The sequence below is a fragment of the Mus caroli genome, unplaced genomic scaffold, assembly GCF_978045245.1.
Source record: "Mus caroli unplaced genomic scaffold, Mus_caroli_1 scaffold_9, whole genome shotgun sequence".
Taxonomy (NCBI): domain Eukaryota; kingdom Metazoa; phylum Chordata; class Mammalia; order Rodentia; family Muridae; genus Mus; species Mus caroli.
Window position 1 is genome coordinate 57,367,690 of NW_028227264.1, and position 17,033 is coordinate 57,384,722.

Below are 17,033 nucleotides of genomic sequence, written 5' to 3' on the forward strand. Positions count from 1 at the left end.
AAGATATGATTTGGTCATCCCTTATTTACAAGCTTGTCAACTCCAAGACAGCTGGAATTGTACAAACCACCAGCACTTAGGCCAGAGCCTTACAATAGTGACACTTGGGCGGAAGGTGTAGCCGAGTGGGTGGTGAGCACATTCAGCACACATGTGGGGTCTTGGTTTTTTTGAACCCTAGCACCACCACCACTACAGCACACAGGTGAACACAGCAGCTGCTTTGAAAGTGTTTGACCAAGTAATGTTCAATATTACTACTGATTTATCGCAGTTTTACCTTCCTCTCAAATTATACACTCATCCTGAATGCTTAAGAAGCTGCTTAAATTTAACAGTTTCAAATTTTCCTGATCATAATTCCCAACACTCTTTCCCTATCTCATCTTGCTTATATCAGTGACCACAATTTGTACTGTTTCTTAGGTGGCTAAGTACTTTTTGATTCATCTATTCTTGGCATCCCATATCCAAACCAATCTTTGAATAACTCCTCAAAAGTTGTACATCCTAACTATGTAATCATTTTTGACTAAGCCTCCATCTTCCTATGGCTGGCCTCTTAGCTAGTCTCTCCATGTCGACCTCTGGACCTCTGTCCAACTACATTCTCTCTTGTTCTCAAAAGACAAAACATCCTCTTCATATTCCTGCCCTTGGGCAAGGTTATATCTATCTGACCCACTTACATACATACCCAGTAGCTGGCATGCTGAGCAGATAGATGGCAGATAAATAATAATTACTCAGTGAGCGAGCATTTTAAAACGTAGATTGCTAGGCTCCATCCCTGGGAATTCTGACCATGCATGTCTTAATCATCTACAGGTGACTGATGATGAGTTCATCAGGCAACCCAGATCTCTTGTCTTGGAGATACTTCATAGCTGTCCTGTTTGCTTTCACTTGGAATCTCTGCCTCCCCAGACAGACAGGGACCTCTGAACTGTCCCTGAGACTTGGAAGAAATGAGAGGGAAAACCTCCTCTGGGAAACACTAGGGAAGCCTACTTGAAATGGTTAATCTTCAGTAAAAATATAGTATGATTAGAAAATCATCAGCTTTTCAGAACTGTTGGCATATAGTATTAATTTGGTGGAGAGGGGTTAAACACATAAAACTCTTACTTTTTTACCTTAAACCACTAATGAAATTTAAAACTTAACTTTATCTATGAGTAAGTCTCCCACAAGATCAACAGCAATCTAAACAATGACTGGATGCTCTCTAGTTGCTTCCTGTTGTGTTTTCTCTGTGACACTTGTTAACAGTTAGGGTAACTAACAAATGCCAACAGTGGAGTGAAAAAGGAATTCTCAGGCTCATAAAAGTTCAAAAGAGTGCTGACCCTAAAGACTAAGTGCTTTATCCATCGGAACTGTTCTTGAATGCTTTATCAAATCAGATTTGATTAAGTACATAAGGAAATGGGATTCTATGTATATATGTATGTGTTCATTTAAAAATTCAAGGATATCATTTAGCACCATATAAAGTTACCAAAGAAATTGAGAGGAACATTAAATAGTCTAGACAGTTATCAAGGTCTTTAGGTCTAAAATTCTTGCCACTATGAGAAACCATTTTAACTCGGATTCTTTACAAGGAGGAGATACTACATGCTTGGCTGAGCTTCTGTTACTCCAAATGTTCTTTCAGAAAAGGTGCAACTGATGAAGACGTGGGTAACTTGATTTGTGCAATAATTATACTTTTATCTGCTTCTAGGCAGGTCTGCCCCACAAAAAAAAAAAAAAAAAAAAAAAGGAAAAAAAAAAACAAGATGCAAACAACAACTGAAGTGCTTCCTTCAGTTATTCACATCCAACTGCAAAATCTAAGTGCTCCTTTCTCCTCTGCTCATCATACTGGCACTCTCAACATTGCACACTGGTGCCACTCCTCCCCACCCCACCTTTCTTTAACTTTTTGAGACAAGTTGTTACTGTATTGCCCAAGTTGGCCCTAACAGGTTGCACAGTTCAGGCAGACCTTGAACTTACAAGCTTCTTGGAACAGTTTCCCAAGTAGCTGTATAAAAGAACTGGTTTTTTTCTTAGCTCCTTTACAGTCAGGCATAATCTTCAGAAGCAAAGGGATATCAGTTGATCGGGGAAGTCAAATGAATCACTTTCATAGTTAGAGTTCTAACAATACATCCTCCTCACTCTGGAGCTTAAGAAAGAAAGAGTAATCCTTTCTAACTTCCTCCATTCCTGCCTTCCTCCAAAAGCCTCCCTTACCTGAGGGGCTTGTTCTCTGGGCCCATATCTACAAAGCCCATCTCCTGCAGTTTGCAGCGCCTGTACAGCTCATAGTGCCTCATATGCGTCTGCTCCCGCAGATCCTCCATGTTTGTGCAAATAAGCATTTCCCGCAGCTTTACAAAGTCACAGTGATTTTCATTTTCCACTAGCCAGAGAAAATAAATAAGAAAAGCACAATGCTAGCTTTAATTCCTGGAACACAATCAATGCTTGTCAAATGAAAGGTAAAGGAAAACACAGTGAAATAGCAAACAGCAAGATGTCACTTCTGATCAATGGCTACTATTATTATATACACATAAGCAAGGAAGAAACGCTTGCATTATACACTCTGAATCACAGGCAGTACTAGCTAACAGACTGAGAAGTCTGCCTCAACTACAGTAGCCAACAGACAAAGAGGAAATAGCAAAGACATATTTTTCATTGCCATATGTTCGAGTTATTTTACTCCTACTGTTAATTTACCAACTATAACCATGGACCGTTTTACATAGTACTTAAGTAAGCTTGTTTCCCTCTCAAGTAGTAAATTCTGTCCAGATCTACAATGATCAAATCTTTTTCTATATCATTACATGTATGAATCTGTATTAAATATTATTCAAAATTAGTGAATACAATGGTATGGTCATTCTATGTTTATGATTACCAAAGGACTATAAATAAATATATTATAGTGACAAAGTATTTTAAATGAAATTTTAAAGTTTTATTCTTGTATGTATGTGTGTATGTATCTATGTATGTGTGTATGTATGTATGTATGTATGTGTGTATGTATATGTGTATATATCTATGTATGCATGTATGTATGTATATATGTGTGTATGTATATACATATATGTATATGTATGTGTGTATGTATGTACATATATGTGTGTATGTATGTATATATGTGTGCATATGTATGTATGTGTGTATCTATGTATGTGTGTGTATGTATGTGTGTGTATGTATATATCTGAGTCAAACTTCACTGTGTTGTACAGATTGGCATCAAGCTTAAAATCTTCTGGCTTTAGCCTAGAACTAGAGGTATACCATACCCAGTTTATTTTATATTTTAACTAAAAGTTTTGTCAATATTTTACATTCATTTAAAAATATTATCAGCTGGGCATGGAGTTATATATGCATATAATCCCAGTACTCAGAGTTACAGAGTTCAAATTTCCAGGCCAGCTAGGCTACAAAAGCAAGACCACTTCATGTTTAACTGTTTATTCCCTGTTCAGGACTTCATACATGCACTAAACACACGTTACCACTCTACTCTGCCCACCCCACTCCACCTTCTTTTTTTAACTTTTGAGGCAGGATATTACTATATCGTCCAAGTTGGCCCTGATGTTTATCATGTTTAACCACTACTTTATAGATTCCAATTCTAATCAAGGACTAGGGGTGGAGATGCACAGAGCATGTTCTATCATGCTCAAGCACACTGGGTGGATCTCCAGCAGCAAAGAAGCAGCCACCTTCTGATCTAAGTCCATGACTACGCATCTCACCCTCTGAAGGTAACCAGCAGAGGAGACATGGTATGACACAGGGAGATGGGAGAGCTCTGTCCACAGACTTTGGACAAAGCAGTATACAGCCAATTCCTCTGTTTACTAACTATATCTAAATAATTTTCACCTCAAATAAATGCTCTAATTCAATTTTGAGGTTATCAGGAGACACATTTATTTTCTGTCATAATTTATCTCACTTACCTTGTACGATACCCCAAGGATACTGACGACCCTTCACCATCTTATTTCCAACTTTTATCTCATCCATACTCCCAACAACAGCAAATGGCAAATGGCCCTGGAAAAGAACCAAACCAAACACCAATCTCATCTCTGTATATCAGTGGTGAAAATAATAGAGAATAATTAAAGAGCAATTCTCCTAAGCTTGGGATATGCTCTAAGTATTCTACAAGAGTCACTTTTGGACACTACATAGAAAAGTATATAGTGGGTATCTCTCACATACAAGTCATGGTATTATTTGGAATTAAAAGAAGAAAGAAAAGGAGAAGCAGAAGAATTTTGATATATGTGACACTGTCATGAAAGTTTTCCTTTAAAAAAGCAAAGATGTTTTAGAAACTATACACATTACATAGTATATAAAATAGTACAGGATCTGCATTTAGAATATCACATATACTATTAATATAAAATGATGCACAAAGTTTAAAAACACTGCTAGTGTAGTAATGTTATAGAAGTCAAGAGGAACAAGAGATGACTGAGAGCAGGGAAGCACAGTGCAAGCTGGGCTAGGATCTGGGAGTGAGATCCAACAGAGGAGGAGGAACTAGCATAGGGAGAGACTCCATAACTCGCAACAGCTCAGCTGAGAGTGCATAAATCTGTCTAATGTAGAGGCCTGAAACCCGGGAGAAAATTAATGTAAAAACAAATAATGTTTAATAGTTAGCAACTGAATGGGGCTTCTTAACTGTCTTCTGACAAATTACTAATGAGCATGTGAATAAAATTAGATATAAAGACAAGTTAACACAGGAAATCATGATCACCTCATTTACATTATCAGGATTTAAGAGATTTAGTTTAGGGCTTCATATTTTCATTGATGTGATGTGATTGTGATTGATTTTCATGGTTGTGATGGCTAATCTTCACATCAACATGACTACATTGAGAATAAGCATAGATTTAGAACCACCTGAGTATCTCTCAGAAAGGTTAAACTGAGCAGAGAGGATCCATCCTGAAGATAGATGGGCAGCACCTTCCATGGGCCAAGAATCCATACATATAAAGGACGGGCCAGACTGAGCCTCTGCATTCATCTGTTTCCTGATAGCAGACACACTGTGAACAGCTAGCTGCTATACACTCCTGCTGCTGGGACTCACACACCATGCTCAACTGTAATCTCAAACCACAGCCAAAATAAACTTCAGTTGCTTTTATCAGAATTTTTGACATAGAAAAGTATGTAGTGCAGTGGCATATGATAAATCAGAAAGGATAAGGAAGAAGAATGAACAGTTATGGGATGTTGTTGCTAGGTGCTAGGTACCATAACTAAGGGTACATCACTTAATCCTCACCTAAGTCAGCTCTTAGGCCGACTATTAGCCAAACTCTGCAGACAAATTAATAGTCTCCAGGAGGTAACTGTCATATAAAGCATGAGCCTCAAACCTACAACCCTTCAAAATACAACAAAGCATTTAAAAAATGTGAAACTTTGAAAAAAATAAAGAACTTAGTCATCTCAGATACATTAAATTAAGCAAACATTTCATTTGTACAGGTGACACTATAAGGTGCAATGAGAGTCAACATCAGCTTCAAGAGTTCTTAAAAAGTCAAAATTCTAAAGTATTCCAAGGGAGGCTGCACAGTCCTTTCATGTTTTGCAGCAGGACAGGAAGGAAGGAACCTTTTCTAAGGCAGTGAAATATGTTCCGCTGAAGGTAAATCCCCGCTTACAAACGACTGACTCAACTCAGGGAGAGCAAGAGAAAGCAAAGCAAAGACAAAAGTACTCAGTATCTATTTGTCAACAACAACAATTGAAAGTTTATTCTGCTGAACTTTTTGACATTTCGCCTTATTTGGAGTCTTTCTAGAAAAATACATCACACTGGTCTCTCTTTATGTATGGGTGGTACATTCAAATAACCCAGTAGATGCCTAAAAGTACGACCTGTGCACAGCCCCAAAGATAGAATGCTTTTCCCATTCAGCACACCTGTAAATGTTCATAAACTAGTACCAAAAGAGATCGAAAACTAATCATCAAATGGGACAAAAAACACTAAAACGCATGACTGTGCTTTTCAAAGAGTACTGTACCAGAATCCCCATTCTTCTGAAGATGGCACTTGGTACAAAGCCCATGATGAGATTTTATCTTGCTATTCATACTGGCACATGACTGAAAACTGGTAAGCTGGTTATTTCTGCAATCTCCCATTTTCTCTGTTCACAATAAAGAAAGGCTCGGGAAGCAAGGCATCAGATAGGCAGGGCTACTGTTGCAACAATGTTGATCTAAACTCAACTCAGCTTTATTTTACAAACAGAATTCTACTCAAAGGGAGCTCACGTTCATTGCTCCATTGATCTTGGAGGTCGTGTCGTCATCTGTTGGAAACTGATATATCTGAACACCATTGATGACCAGTTCATTCATGAGCTTCATCTTAAACTTCTGTAATTCACTCTTAGAAATTGTATCTGCCTTGGCAATAAGTGGTATAATGTTCACCTATTAAGAAAGAAAATCCACAATATTATCATGGAAGATTCGTGGGTTTTTTTTTTATCCACAGTCACAGTTTTTCTACATTTAAAAAAAAAAAAACTCTAACAATAAGTTTCTCTGATGAAGAGTTGGCAAATTATGATCTAGGTTGCTACCTGGTTTTTATAAATAGGTAAACTGAATACCACCACATCTATTCATCTATCCTGATTTCCTGTCACAAGAGATGAAAAGAGTCACTAAGAGGAACACAGGTGGCTGACACACTTTACTATATACCCCCCCCCAAAAGGTTGGATCTCTCTAACCAAAATAATTACTAGTTGTCATTTAATACATGCATATATATAATTCTTATACACTCATTCTATGGATGCTAGTTGTAATAATTTTTAAAGGAGCTCTTGTAAAACTAAATTTTCATTTGCATTTAGGTTTAGTATCTCATTATCTTCTCTTCCCCTCAAATTTTTCAACTCCACACAAGGTATGTAGAACATAATGAACTATAAGCAAAAATCACCTGCTTAATTCACTAAGAACTTAGATTTCTCAAGAAAACTAAGAGAACAGGTGACATTGCTCTTCTTGCCGCCTCTTTTGCCCTTTATTCGCCTCTCTCAGGTCTAGTCATCAGAGAAGCTGTCTACAGTACTATATAGAAACCTCCAGTACCAGCTAGAAATGCTCTGATGCAAAGGAATGGCTTCCTCAGCATGCTCCAGGCCCATTACTGCGAGACAGGAAGAAATGTGGGATCATGAATACTAACTTACAAACTTAGTCCTGCACAAGATTAATGTCCCAAACATAAGGTCAATGTCTCTACAAACTGAGTTTTATTATCACGTTTTCTATTCTGAATCAAACTTTTGGGCTAATGAACATGTGAAAGAAAGAAAGAAAAGAAAAGTGTGATTTTCCAAAAAGGAAGCAAAAATAGACATGCAATTTCTATTCGTTTTTTTTATGCTTTTCTCTTTTCTCGTTCTGCACTGGCTCAGCATCTGCCTCTGTGTTTACAGCCTTCCAGACACTTCCAAGGACAACGATTTTGCCAACTCTCCATGAAGCAGATGGCAGAAAGCAATTGTAAGGAGGTGTCAACGTACACAAAGTCTTGGTGTCAAGCACTTGGTTTCAGAATCCATATATTCAATAGCTTATGTCAAAGTCTTCACGTTGTAATTGTTTCCAAACTGCATAAATATATTAAGTATCAATGTGTGCATGGTTCTCACAGGAAAGAAAATGGATGCTGCCCAAGATGGTCATTTGTCACCATCTGAATGAGACAACAGTAACTTTCCATGTCAAGCAGCCAAGAGTTTGGCTTTCCGGTACAAGAAAGGAGGCCTGGGAAACTGAGAGACCAGAGGTCACCTTCATATCCCATGCAAATTGACTTTCCTGAAGTCTGCCAAAGGCCTAGTATAACAGCTGCCCTACTAAAATCACTGCAATGACAAATAAATAACTACATAAGTAACACCATGTGTCCAAGTGCAAAATCGAGTCTTTGGAGCTTGTCCTAAGTTTTCTTTTCAAACTTGCAAGAAATTCATTATCTCATTTGTTACAAAAAGCTTAAGGCAGGATTGTGATGGAGACCAGTACAGAATTTGCCCCATCACTTGAACAAAATGAAGATGTTAGGCCCAATCTTAACATGAATGACTAGGGTTGACAAATTTTATTGTCACCAGAAAACATTTGGTTCCAAACTCTTTGATAGTGTATAATTTGCTATAGATGAAATATCATAATAAGGGATACAACCAATATTTAAAATCAGCCCCCACTGATAAATTCTATGATCTTTATACTGCTGTATCACATTTTCTCTATAACACAAATTTTCAGTTTTGATTTTACTCCTTTAAAAAGCATAAATTTGTACAAACAGATTTCTTTGGGATTAGGACAGTAACTAGTCTTTTTCAACTTTTAAACAAATATCTTCAGTGAGTTAATTTATGAAACTATTTTATAACCTCCAAAATTTATAAATAGCTACTTGCTTAAAAAGTTCAGGAAGAAATTTTCTTGATATAGAACAATCAAAAACATATTCCACCAAGATGAAATATTATTATCATACTTTAACAATTAAGTTTTCTCTAATTTATGTTTGAAATAAAATTTCAGGACAATTATAACACATGTAATCACTAAAAAGAGAACTTGTTTAGTATTTGTATCTCATTTTCCAGATTAAATTTCTCTAGAAAAAAAAGTTTTAAAGATACATAAAATAAAAGATACAAAGTATGTACATATTATCATAAAAATTCTGTAATATTTCAAGTGTACTAAAGTTTGAGACATTGGTTGCTTCCCTAATCTACCTTGTTGTCCAGGCTCTTCATGGTTAAGAGGTCAAGTGTCCTTAGAGAATGGCCTGTCGGAGCAATGAAGTAGAGGCACACATGGATACGAGAGTCATGGTAGTTAAAAAGAGCACGCTTGATCTTCAGTTCTTCCTGGAGATAGGCCTCAAATTGATCATCTATGTAATCAACTATTGGTTGATAGCTGAAAAAAATAAGTATTTAAATATTTAATACAACATATCTATGCTATCTTAGTAAGAAACTTGTGCAATTCTCAAGTCTGAGGTCTACATCTTCCAGGAATATCAATTAATATCTATACCAAGCAAACAGGTAATTACAGTGCTAACATATAACACATAATATACATGCAAGACATTAATTCTGCCAAAACATCAGGATAACCTAGTCTGAAATGGTACTAAGTTCCCAAAGATTCATTTCTACATATAGTCATGTACTGGTTCAGTTCTTTCAAGGCTTTTTACAACTTCCCAAAGCAATCAGAAGTTTAACATACAATTAAAGTGATAACATGGCATTTTGTTTAATTGGTTGAGAAGAAGAAAAGGTATCAACTAAAATAATTAAGTCAAAGTGCCTGATTTTTGTTTTCAGTACATCTATAAGGCATGAAAAGCTTAACCTGCAAAGAGGAAAGGTTAGTATCAGCTGAAAATATCTAATAATGCTGGCATGGTTGCATTTCAGTTAATTATAACCAGGCCAATTATATCTTGTGCTGCATTTCTTGCCCAGATAACCCTCATATCTCCTCTGGCCATCTCAGCCTATTCATCCTTGGAAACACAAGTCAAATCAGTGTACTAAGTCTCGGCTCAGGATGAGATTGTCAATGTTCCATTTCATTTTGATACACTAAACCACTGCTTATGCAACTTATGTGTTCATGTGTGTGGGTACACAGGTGTGTATGAAATCTCGGGAGCCAGCTGCCTTGCTTGTTGCTGCATTGGCCTGGGTCTTGCAGATTCTGCTAGGCTGGTTGACCAGCAAGCCCCAAGGATCCTGTCTCCACCTCCCTAGCTAGCACTGGGATTACAAGCAAGCATGTGCCACTGTGCCCGGCCCTCTTTTGGATGGTTCTGGAGAGAAGACTCAGGGCATGACACTTAAGCTCTTTACTGACTGGACTATCTCCCCGGCCCTGCTACCTTTCTACTCTCAAGTGACTTCACTAAATAAGCCAGGCCCCTAAGTAGCAAGTCAAACATTGTGAAGATTTACAGAATAAAAGCTCCCACAGAAACACATATTAATCATGAATGTATTTTAATAGTTCAAAAATAGTTAGTTCCTTTCCTAATCCACCTTGCTGTCCAGGCTCTGGACACTCCATGGACATCTTTGAAACCCTACAGGAGAGCAGTGAAAATTAACTTTATAAACATAGATAGAATTGAATTCTTTAAAAATTATCTGATAATTCTAGTTTTTGGAGACTGGCATGTCTTTTAAAACATAGAATAGTGTATTCTCCCATTACTGACCATAAACAGTCTGAGGGGAAAGCCAGCATCTTCATAATTCTGTTTTCTCTAAGAATTAACAAAATACCTTGAACACTAAAAGGACTGAGTTTATCAGAATAATTACTATCAACACCAAATCAGGTTCCTTAGAATGCTGGTGTGAATATGACCTGGTAATATTCCCTTCCAAAAAATAAAATAGTAAAAATCTTTAAGTACATATTTGACAATAAAAATTTCAAAGAAGCATTTATTAATGATTTAAAATAGGCCAGTAATAACTTATAATAGGGCCATGAATATTCATGTAGTTGACTATCTTCTCTTACGGTTTTTCAAAAATAAAAATACAGGTTCTGTTAATTAATAAACAGGACAATGAAGTACTACTCAGCTATTAAAAAGAATGAATTTATGAAATTCCTAGGCAAATGGATGGACCTGGAGGGCATCATCCTGAGTGGCGTAACCCGATCACAAAAGAACTCACGTGATATGTACTCACTGATAAGTGGATATTAGCCCAGAAACTTAGAATACCCAAGATATAAGATACAATTTATAAAACACATGAAACTCAAGAAGAACGAAGACCAAAGTGTGGACACTTTGCCCCTTCTTAGAATTGGGAACAAAACACCTATGGAAGATGTTACAGAGACAAAGTTTGGAGCTGAGACGAAAGGATGAACCATCTAGAGACTGCCATACCTGGGGATCCATCCCATAATCAGCCTCCAAATGCTGACACCATTGCATACACTAGCAAGATTTTGCTGAAAGGACCCAGATATAGCTGTCTCTTGTGAGACTATGCCGGGGCCTAGCAAACACAGAAGTGGATGCTCACAGCCAGCTATTGGATGGAACATAGGGCCCCCAATGGAGGAACTAGAGAAAGTACCCAAGGAGCTGAAAGGGTCTGCAACCCTATAGGAGGAACAACAATATGAACTAACCAGTACCCCAAGCTCTTGTCTCTAGCTGCATATGTATCAGAAGATGGCCTAGTCGGCCATCATTGGGAAGAGAGGCCCATTGGTCTTGCAAACTTTATATGCCTAAGTACAGGGAAACGCCAGGGCCAAGAAGTAGGAGTTGGGGGGAGGGGGGAGGGGGGGTAGGGCATGGGGGACTTTTGGGATAGCATTGGAAATAAATGAAGAAAATACCTAATTTTAAAAATTCCATTAGAATAAATAAATAAATAAACAAACAAACAGGAATTCTTCCATAGCAATTTATCCTGTTTCTAACTCCAGCAACTAGAAAACACCATTTCAATGAGAAGACAGTGACTTAATATCAACTCACATCCTCATCCCATGTGAGAGAGCCAACCCCTGACATTATTAATAATACTCTGTTATGCCTGCAGACAGGAACCTACCATAACTGTCTCCTGAGAGGTTTCACCAAGCAGCAGATGGAGGCAGATGCAGAGAGACCCATAGCTAAACATCAGGCAGAGCCCGGGGAGTCTTATGTAAGAGTGGCAAATAGAAGTGAGCAAGTCCAAGGGTACCACAAGAAGACCTACAGTGTCCATTTGCCTGGGACCATGGAGGCTCACAGAGCCTGGGCCACCGAGTGCTAGACATTGGCACCCTACACATTTGTAGCAAATATACAGCTTGATCATCATGTAGGTCCTCTAACACGTGGCATGGAGGCTGTCTTGGTTTCTGTTCCCCGCCACTGGGTCCTCTTTCCCGTACTTGTACCATCTGGTCGGACCTCAGTGGCAGAGGATGTGCCTACACCTGCTAGGACTAGATACCCCAGGGTGGGGAGGTATCCAAGATGGGGCTCACTGGGGAGAGTGATTTGTAAGGGTGGGACTGAGAAGGGAAGAGAGAGGGGGGTTGTGACTGGGATGTAAAGTCAATAAAAAGGGAAGTACTTTTAAGTAAGACAGAACCTGTTATAAAATACAGTAAGATTTTGTTCTAGGGTAAAAGAGTGTTCCAAAATGAAATATGAAAGATGAGGACAGAACTAGAGAGTAGTTTGCAAAACAGAAAATAAAAAGCAGTTTGTAAAAAGGCTATGTGGGTTAGAGAGTTGTCTCAGCAGTTATGAGCAGTTGTTGGTCTTGGAGAAGACCTGTGTTCAATTCCCAGAACCCACATGGTGGCTCACAACTGTCTGGAACTACATTTCCAGGAGCAGATCCAATGCTCTTTCCGGACCTCTGAAGTACCAGGCATGCACATGGTACCCACAAATATGTGCGGGCATAACACTCATACGCACAAAATAAAATCAATCTAAGAAATTTTAAAAATACTTGTGAAAGGTAACACCCAGCAAACACCATACCCAAGTTATAGTCTATAAGGCCCGTTGGCTGTAACTTCTGTGACTGTGAAGACTTCTATTAATAGGAATATTTGGAGTTGGGGTACCTAACACTTTTCTGTATAGCTACTATCTACCTTTGTGTGTGGTCTAATATCCTTGTGTTAGGCAGATCCTTTTAAGATGTACAAAGACATCCCTAGCCTCTGGCAAACCAAAGGCTGAGCATCACCAGACACTCTGAAGTTTGTAACAGCGTTGCTCACTTACTTTACCTGTGTCATGGCTTCTCTGCTCTGTTGGTGTACAGATGCTAGCAACCTGTTATGCTGGATAGAACAGGTATTTGTGGTGACCTGAATCTATCTTCCACAGTCACTCAGAATCAGCTCCAGAACAAATGATCTCTTATGAGCTTTTTTTTATTCATCTAACACACTAACACATAAAATTGGAGCAGCATACAACAAACTATTGCTCAAGGACAAATCTAGTTGGACAGCTGTTCTTCTAAGCAAATGTTTCACTGAGGTGTAACCATGTTCATCTATTATACACTGTCCCTTGTTACCTTCACATCAAATGGCAGAGCTAAGCCATTCATAACAATGATGCATCCCACAGAGCTTGAAGTATTTACTCTTTGCCCTTGACATAAAAAGATTACCAAGTTCTATACTAATAGTACTGATTCTAATTTTATCATGAGATGACTTATCAATCCAGTCATTGTGCTTTATGACTGGACCCATGGGGCAAGAGGAAGAAATCAAAACCTAGGATCCACAATAGTGGGATTCCAATGAGCAAACTCCTTCCCACATTGAGCTGTGATCCTAAAAGCCTACACTGTCAGGGTGAGAGTGAACCAGGAATAAACCTACTATTCCCTTCTTCTCAAAGACCCATAGGGGTGTTTGTTGCTTTGAAACTAAAAGGAAAGGAGAAAGTGAGACATTGTTGGGAGCTTCTGGCCAAAGTACCAGCCTTGAATATAATGCAAGACATCTCTTTGATTCTGAGAATCTCAAAGCATGAAATGGGTTCAGTGATTCTTCCAGAACTAATGTCAGAGAAAGCTACTGTAAGCAAATCCAAGTCTGACCAATGGAAGCTATCTTTACATTAGACCTCAAAGTATCTCTGCAAATTATTCCCAAAAGTCACAAGAAAAAACAATATGGGCATATCAAAATACATAAAGAATAACCATAAGTCAAAATTATTATAAACTACAATTGTACAATAAGACAAAATGCAAATTAGATTATTGGTAAAAATCAAGCTAATTTAAAAAGTGATCTTACAGATATGAATAGCAACCATACAAAATGTACAAATTTAAAAACTTGTAACGAAAATTAAGATATTAAGTTTAGCAGTAAATTAGACAACAGGAAAACACAGAGAAGGGAGAGACAGAAGCATAGCCACCAGGGGGAATCGACAGCTGAGATGGGTAAGTGGTGGGACAGGAAAAGAGAGAACAGTGGATGTCTTGGGGAGAGAAGATGCAAGATAATTAGAATCTGTGGAATACCACACTGGAGAGAAGAAAGGCACACACATAGAAAGTTCTGCAGATCCAGCTGACTAGAATATATGGTGTATGTGTGTGTGTGTGTGCATATATACATACATATATATATATGTATGTATGTATGTATATGATATATACATATATGTATATATGATATATATATATATATATATATATCAGCAGAGTAATTAAAGATCACAGCTATGTCCTATATTAGGGAATGTGCTAGTGGATCACAAAACTAAATGTTTCTTTAAAACCTTACTTCAAATTGTGTGTTGAAATCAAAACTTATTCTAGAGAAATTACGTATTACTTGAGTTCAGGAGCTGGCTCAGCAATAAAAGCACTTGCTGTAGACCCAGGTTCAGTTCCCAGGACCCATGTGGCAGCTCAAATCACTTGTACCTCCAGTTCCAGGGAATCCAGTGCCCGCATCTGACCTCGACATACACTAGGCACATATGTATTAAGGACACATACATATGAGCAAAACACTCATAAATACAAAACAATTTTTAAAAATATGCATTACTAAAGCTTAGTTTAAAAGAACTTTAAAAGGCATGGTAAAATACCTAATTCAGAGAAACGGCTCATTTATGGAGAAAAACGGGACTGGGCTTGAAGGAATGACTGAGGTAGACTCCAACTGTTCTATGCTAGCTAGTATTTTACATAAAACATCTATTTATTACCCTAATAACAGAGGAAAAACAAAGAAAATGTGGAAAAGCAGGTTAAATTTTATTTTAAAACTAACTATAGACATGAAAGTTATACCTATATAGGTCTTAGTCTAGAATCCAATGACATTTATTTAGGTGAATAAGTGTCTTGGCCCTAAGCTTCAGTTCATTTTAAGACACTTTTACTTACGTACAAATTAGTCCTAAGTTGGTGTAACCATTAATAGCATTGAAAGTGAGGCACCCTTGGTCTCTGCGCTGCTCCTTTACTTCTGGGGAGGGGGCCGAGAGAGTCGTTTCCTGATGTGCTGAAAGGCCACACCCTAACCTGGATTACACAGGCTCAGTTCATACAAAAATGACTCTGGAAAACAGCTTGTAATAATGAAAATATATAGATTCCAAAAGGAAAAGGAATGAAAAGCTATACCAAGATATTTCTCCCTTTCTCTGACATCCAAAATCTAACCTCTATAACACTACTGAAGAAAAATGGATAAGAAATGACATAAAATGAAACAAGCTAGAATTTCATCATTAAAAAATTTTGATACACGTTCATCTAGACTAGTGGCTCTCCATCTTCCTAATGCTATAACTTTTTTTTTTTTTTAAAGATTTTATTTATTATATGTAAGTACACTGTAGCTGTCTTCAGACACTCCAGAAGAGGGCGCCAGATCTCATTGCGGATGGTTGTGAGCCACCATGTGGTTGCTGGGATTTGAACTCTGGACCTTTGGAAGAGCAGTCGGGTGCTCTTACCCACTGAGCCATCTCACCAGCCCTGCTATAACCTTTTAATACAGTCCCTCATGTTGTGGTGATATCCAAACATAGAATCATTTTGTTGCTACTTCATAACTGTAATTTTACTGTTAGGAATGGTAATATAAATATGTGTTTTTCCCAATGGTCTTAGGAGACCCCTGTGAAAGGGTCATTTGACTCCCAAAGGGGATGCTACCCACAGGTTGAGAAATGTTGATCTAGACCGTTTTCACTGGAGATCATTTCTATTGGGTTAGGGAGGTACTTTCAGAGGTACATACGTATTATCTTGTTTTTTCAGATTGCTTGTACCTTTGCCATGGGACCTGGGCATCTGCATTTCATTCACTGGTCATGTTCATAAGATGTGTTTCTAGCCCAGCCATGGTGACTAGATGTTTAGTTTGGTTTTACTGTCACCCATGCTTGGTTAATTTCAGATCATACAGGAAGAACCTACCGTCTTTAGGAGACTTGATACTGCTTTTTTAGGCTAGAGTGATACTAATTCAGTGGTTACTGGGGTTCACTAGGGTCTTAGTGGTAGTGTGTCGCTATTTTTAAGTCCCAGGCTGGGGAAGGAAGGAATCAGGTTCTGGCACTCATGGGGCAGGGATTAGAGACAATAGGATTCATTAGCAGAACTATGTACTGGCTCCTGAGGCAGGGTTGGCAAGTAAGGGAACTCACCAAGGAAGCCTATGAGTGCAGCTCACTGCTGGGCCTGAATTGGAGGAAAGGTGCTGTGGAAAGAGAGGGTGAGGGAATTCACCAATAACGCCTGCCATGTGGCTTCTGTCTGGCTCTAAACCTAAGAAGACTGCCTGACTGGATTTAAAGTCTGCTTAATTAGAGAAAACTCATACTGTAAACCTAGACAAGAACCCAAAAGAGACATATGTAACACAATTCAAGGTCCAGATACACCACAAAGGAGGGTGTGGAAAGACCTGGGTCAGAGGACCAGAACTACTGTGAAACAGCATCCTCTGGACACCATGGAGGTTGCACCTCACAGGAGGGTGGTTCTGATGCTCTGGTCTGCAATCTGTGTTTACTGACACTCAAGGTCCTTACCCTCAATTGGTTTTTGATCTATCAACAAAGTTGCCAGTGGCTAATGGCTGAGTCAAGGGTGGGGACACTGAGAGTTGCACGGGAAGAATGCAGAGAGAATGTGGGACTGGGAGAGAGTAGAAGGGGACACAGAAGCCAGGAAGAGATAAAGCCAACAGCAATGTCAGTTTCTGGATAAATAGCCACTGACCACTTCCCTGACTGGGCATGGAATAGCAGGGGAAGATTTAGGAGTGCCCAATCATTGAGTTAGACAAGGCATTTTAAGAAAAACGGTTGTTTGTGTGTGTTTTCTATTCACAGACCCAAGATAGCTCCT

At 38.4% G+C, this 17,033-nt stretch overlaps 1 protein-coding gene across 3 annotated transcripts in view; it reads right to left on the reverse strand.

Annotated features, from left to right (window-relative positions):
- Septin10 (septin 10) overlaps nt 1–17,033 on the reverse strand; it is an 82,665-nt gene that overhangs the window by 32,610 nt on the left and 33,022 nt on the right. For all 3 annotated transcript variants that reach the window (XM_021174286.3, XM_021174285.3, XM_021174287.3), the window contains exons 4-7: nt 8,859–9,045; nt 6,352–6,513; nt 3,990–4,086; nt 2,245–2,413 (exon numbers count right to left, since the gene is read on the reverse strand). In XM_021174286.3, the coding sequence (XP_021029945.1) occupies nt 2,245–2,413; nt 3,990–4,086; nt 6,352–6,513; nt 8,859–9,045 (615 nt within the window). The remainder of the gene's footprint in view (nt 1–2,244; nt 2,414–3,989; nt 4,087–6,351; nt 6,514–8,858; nt 9,046–17,033) is intronic.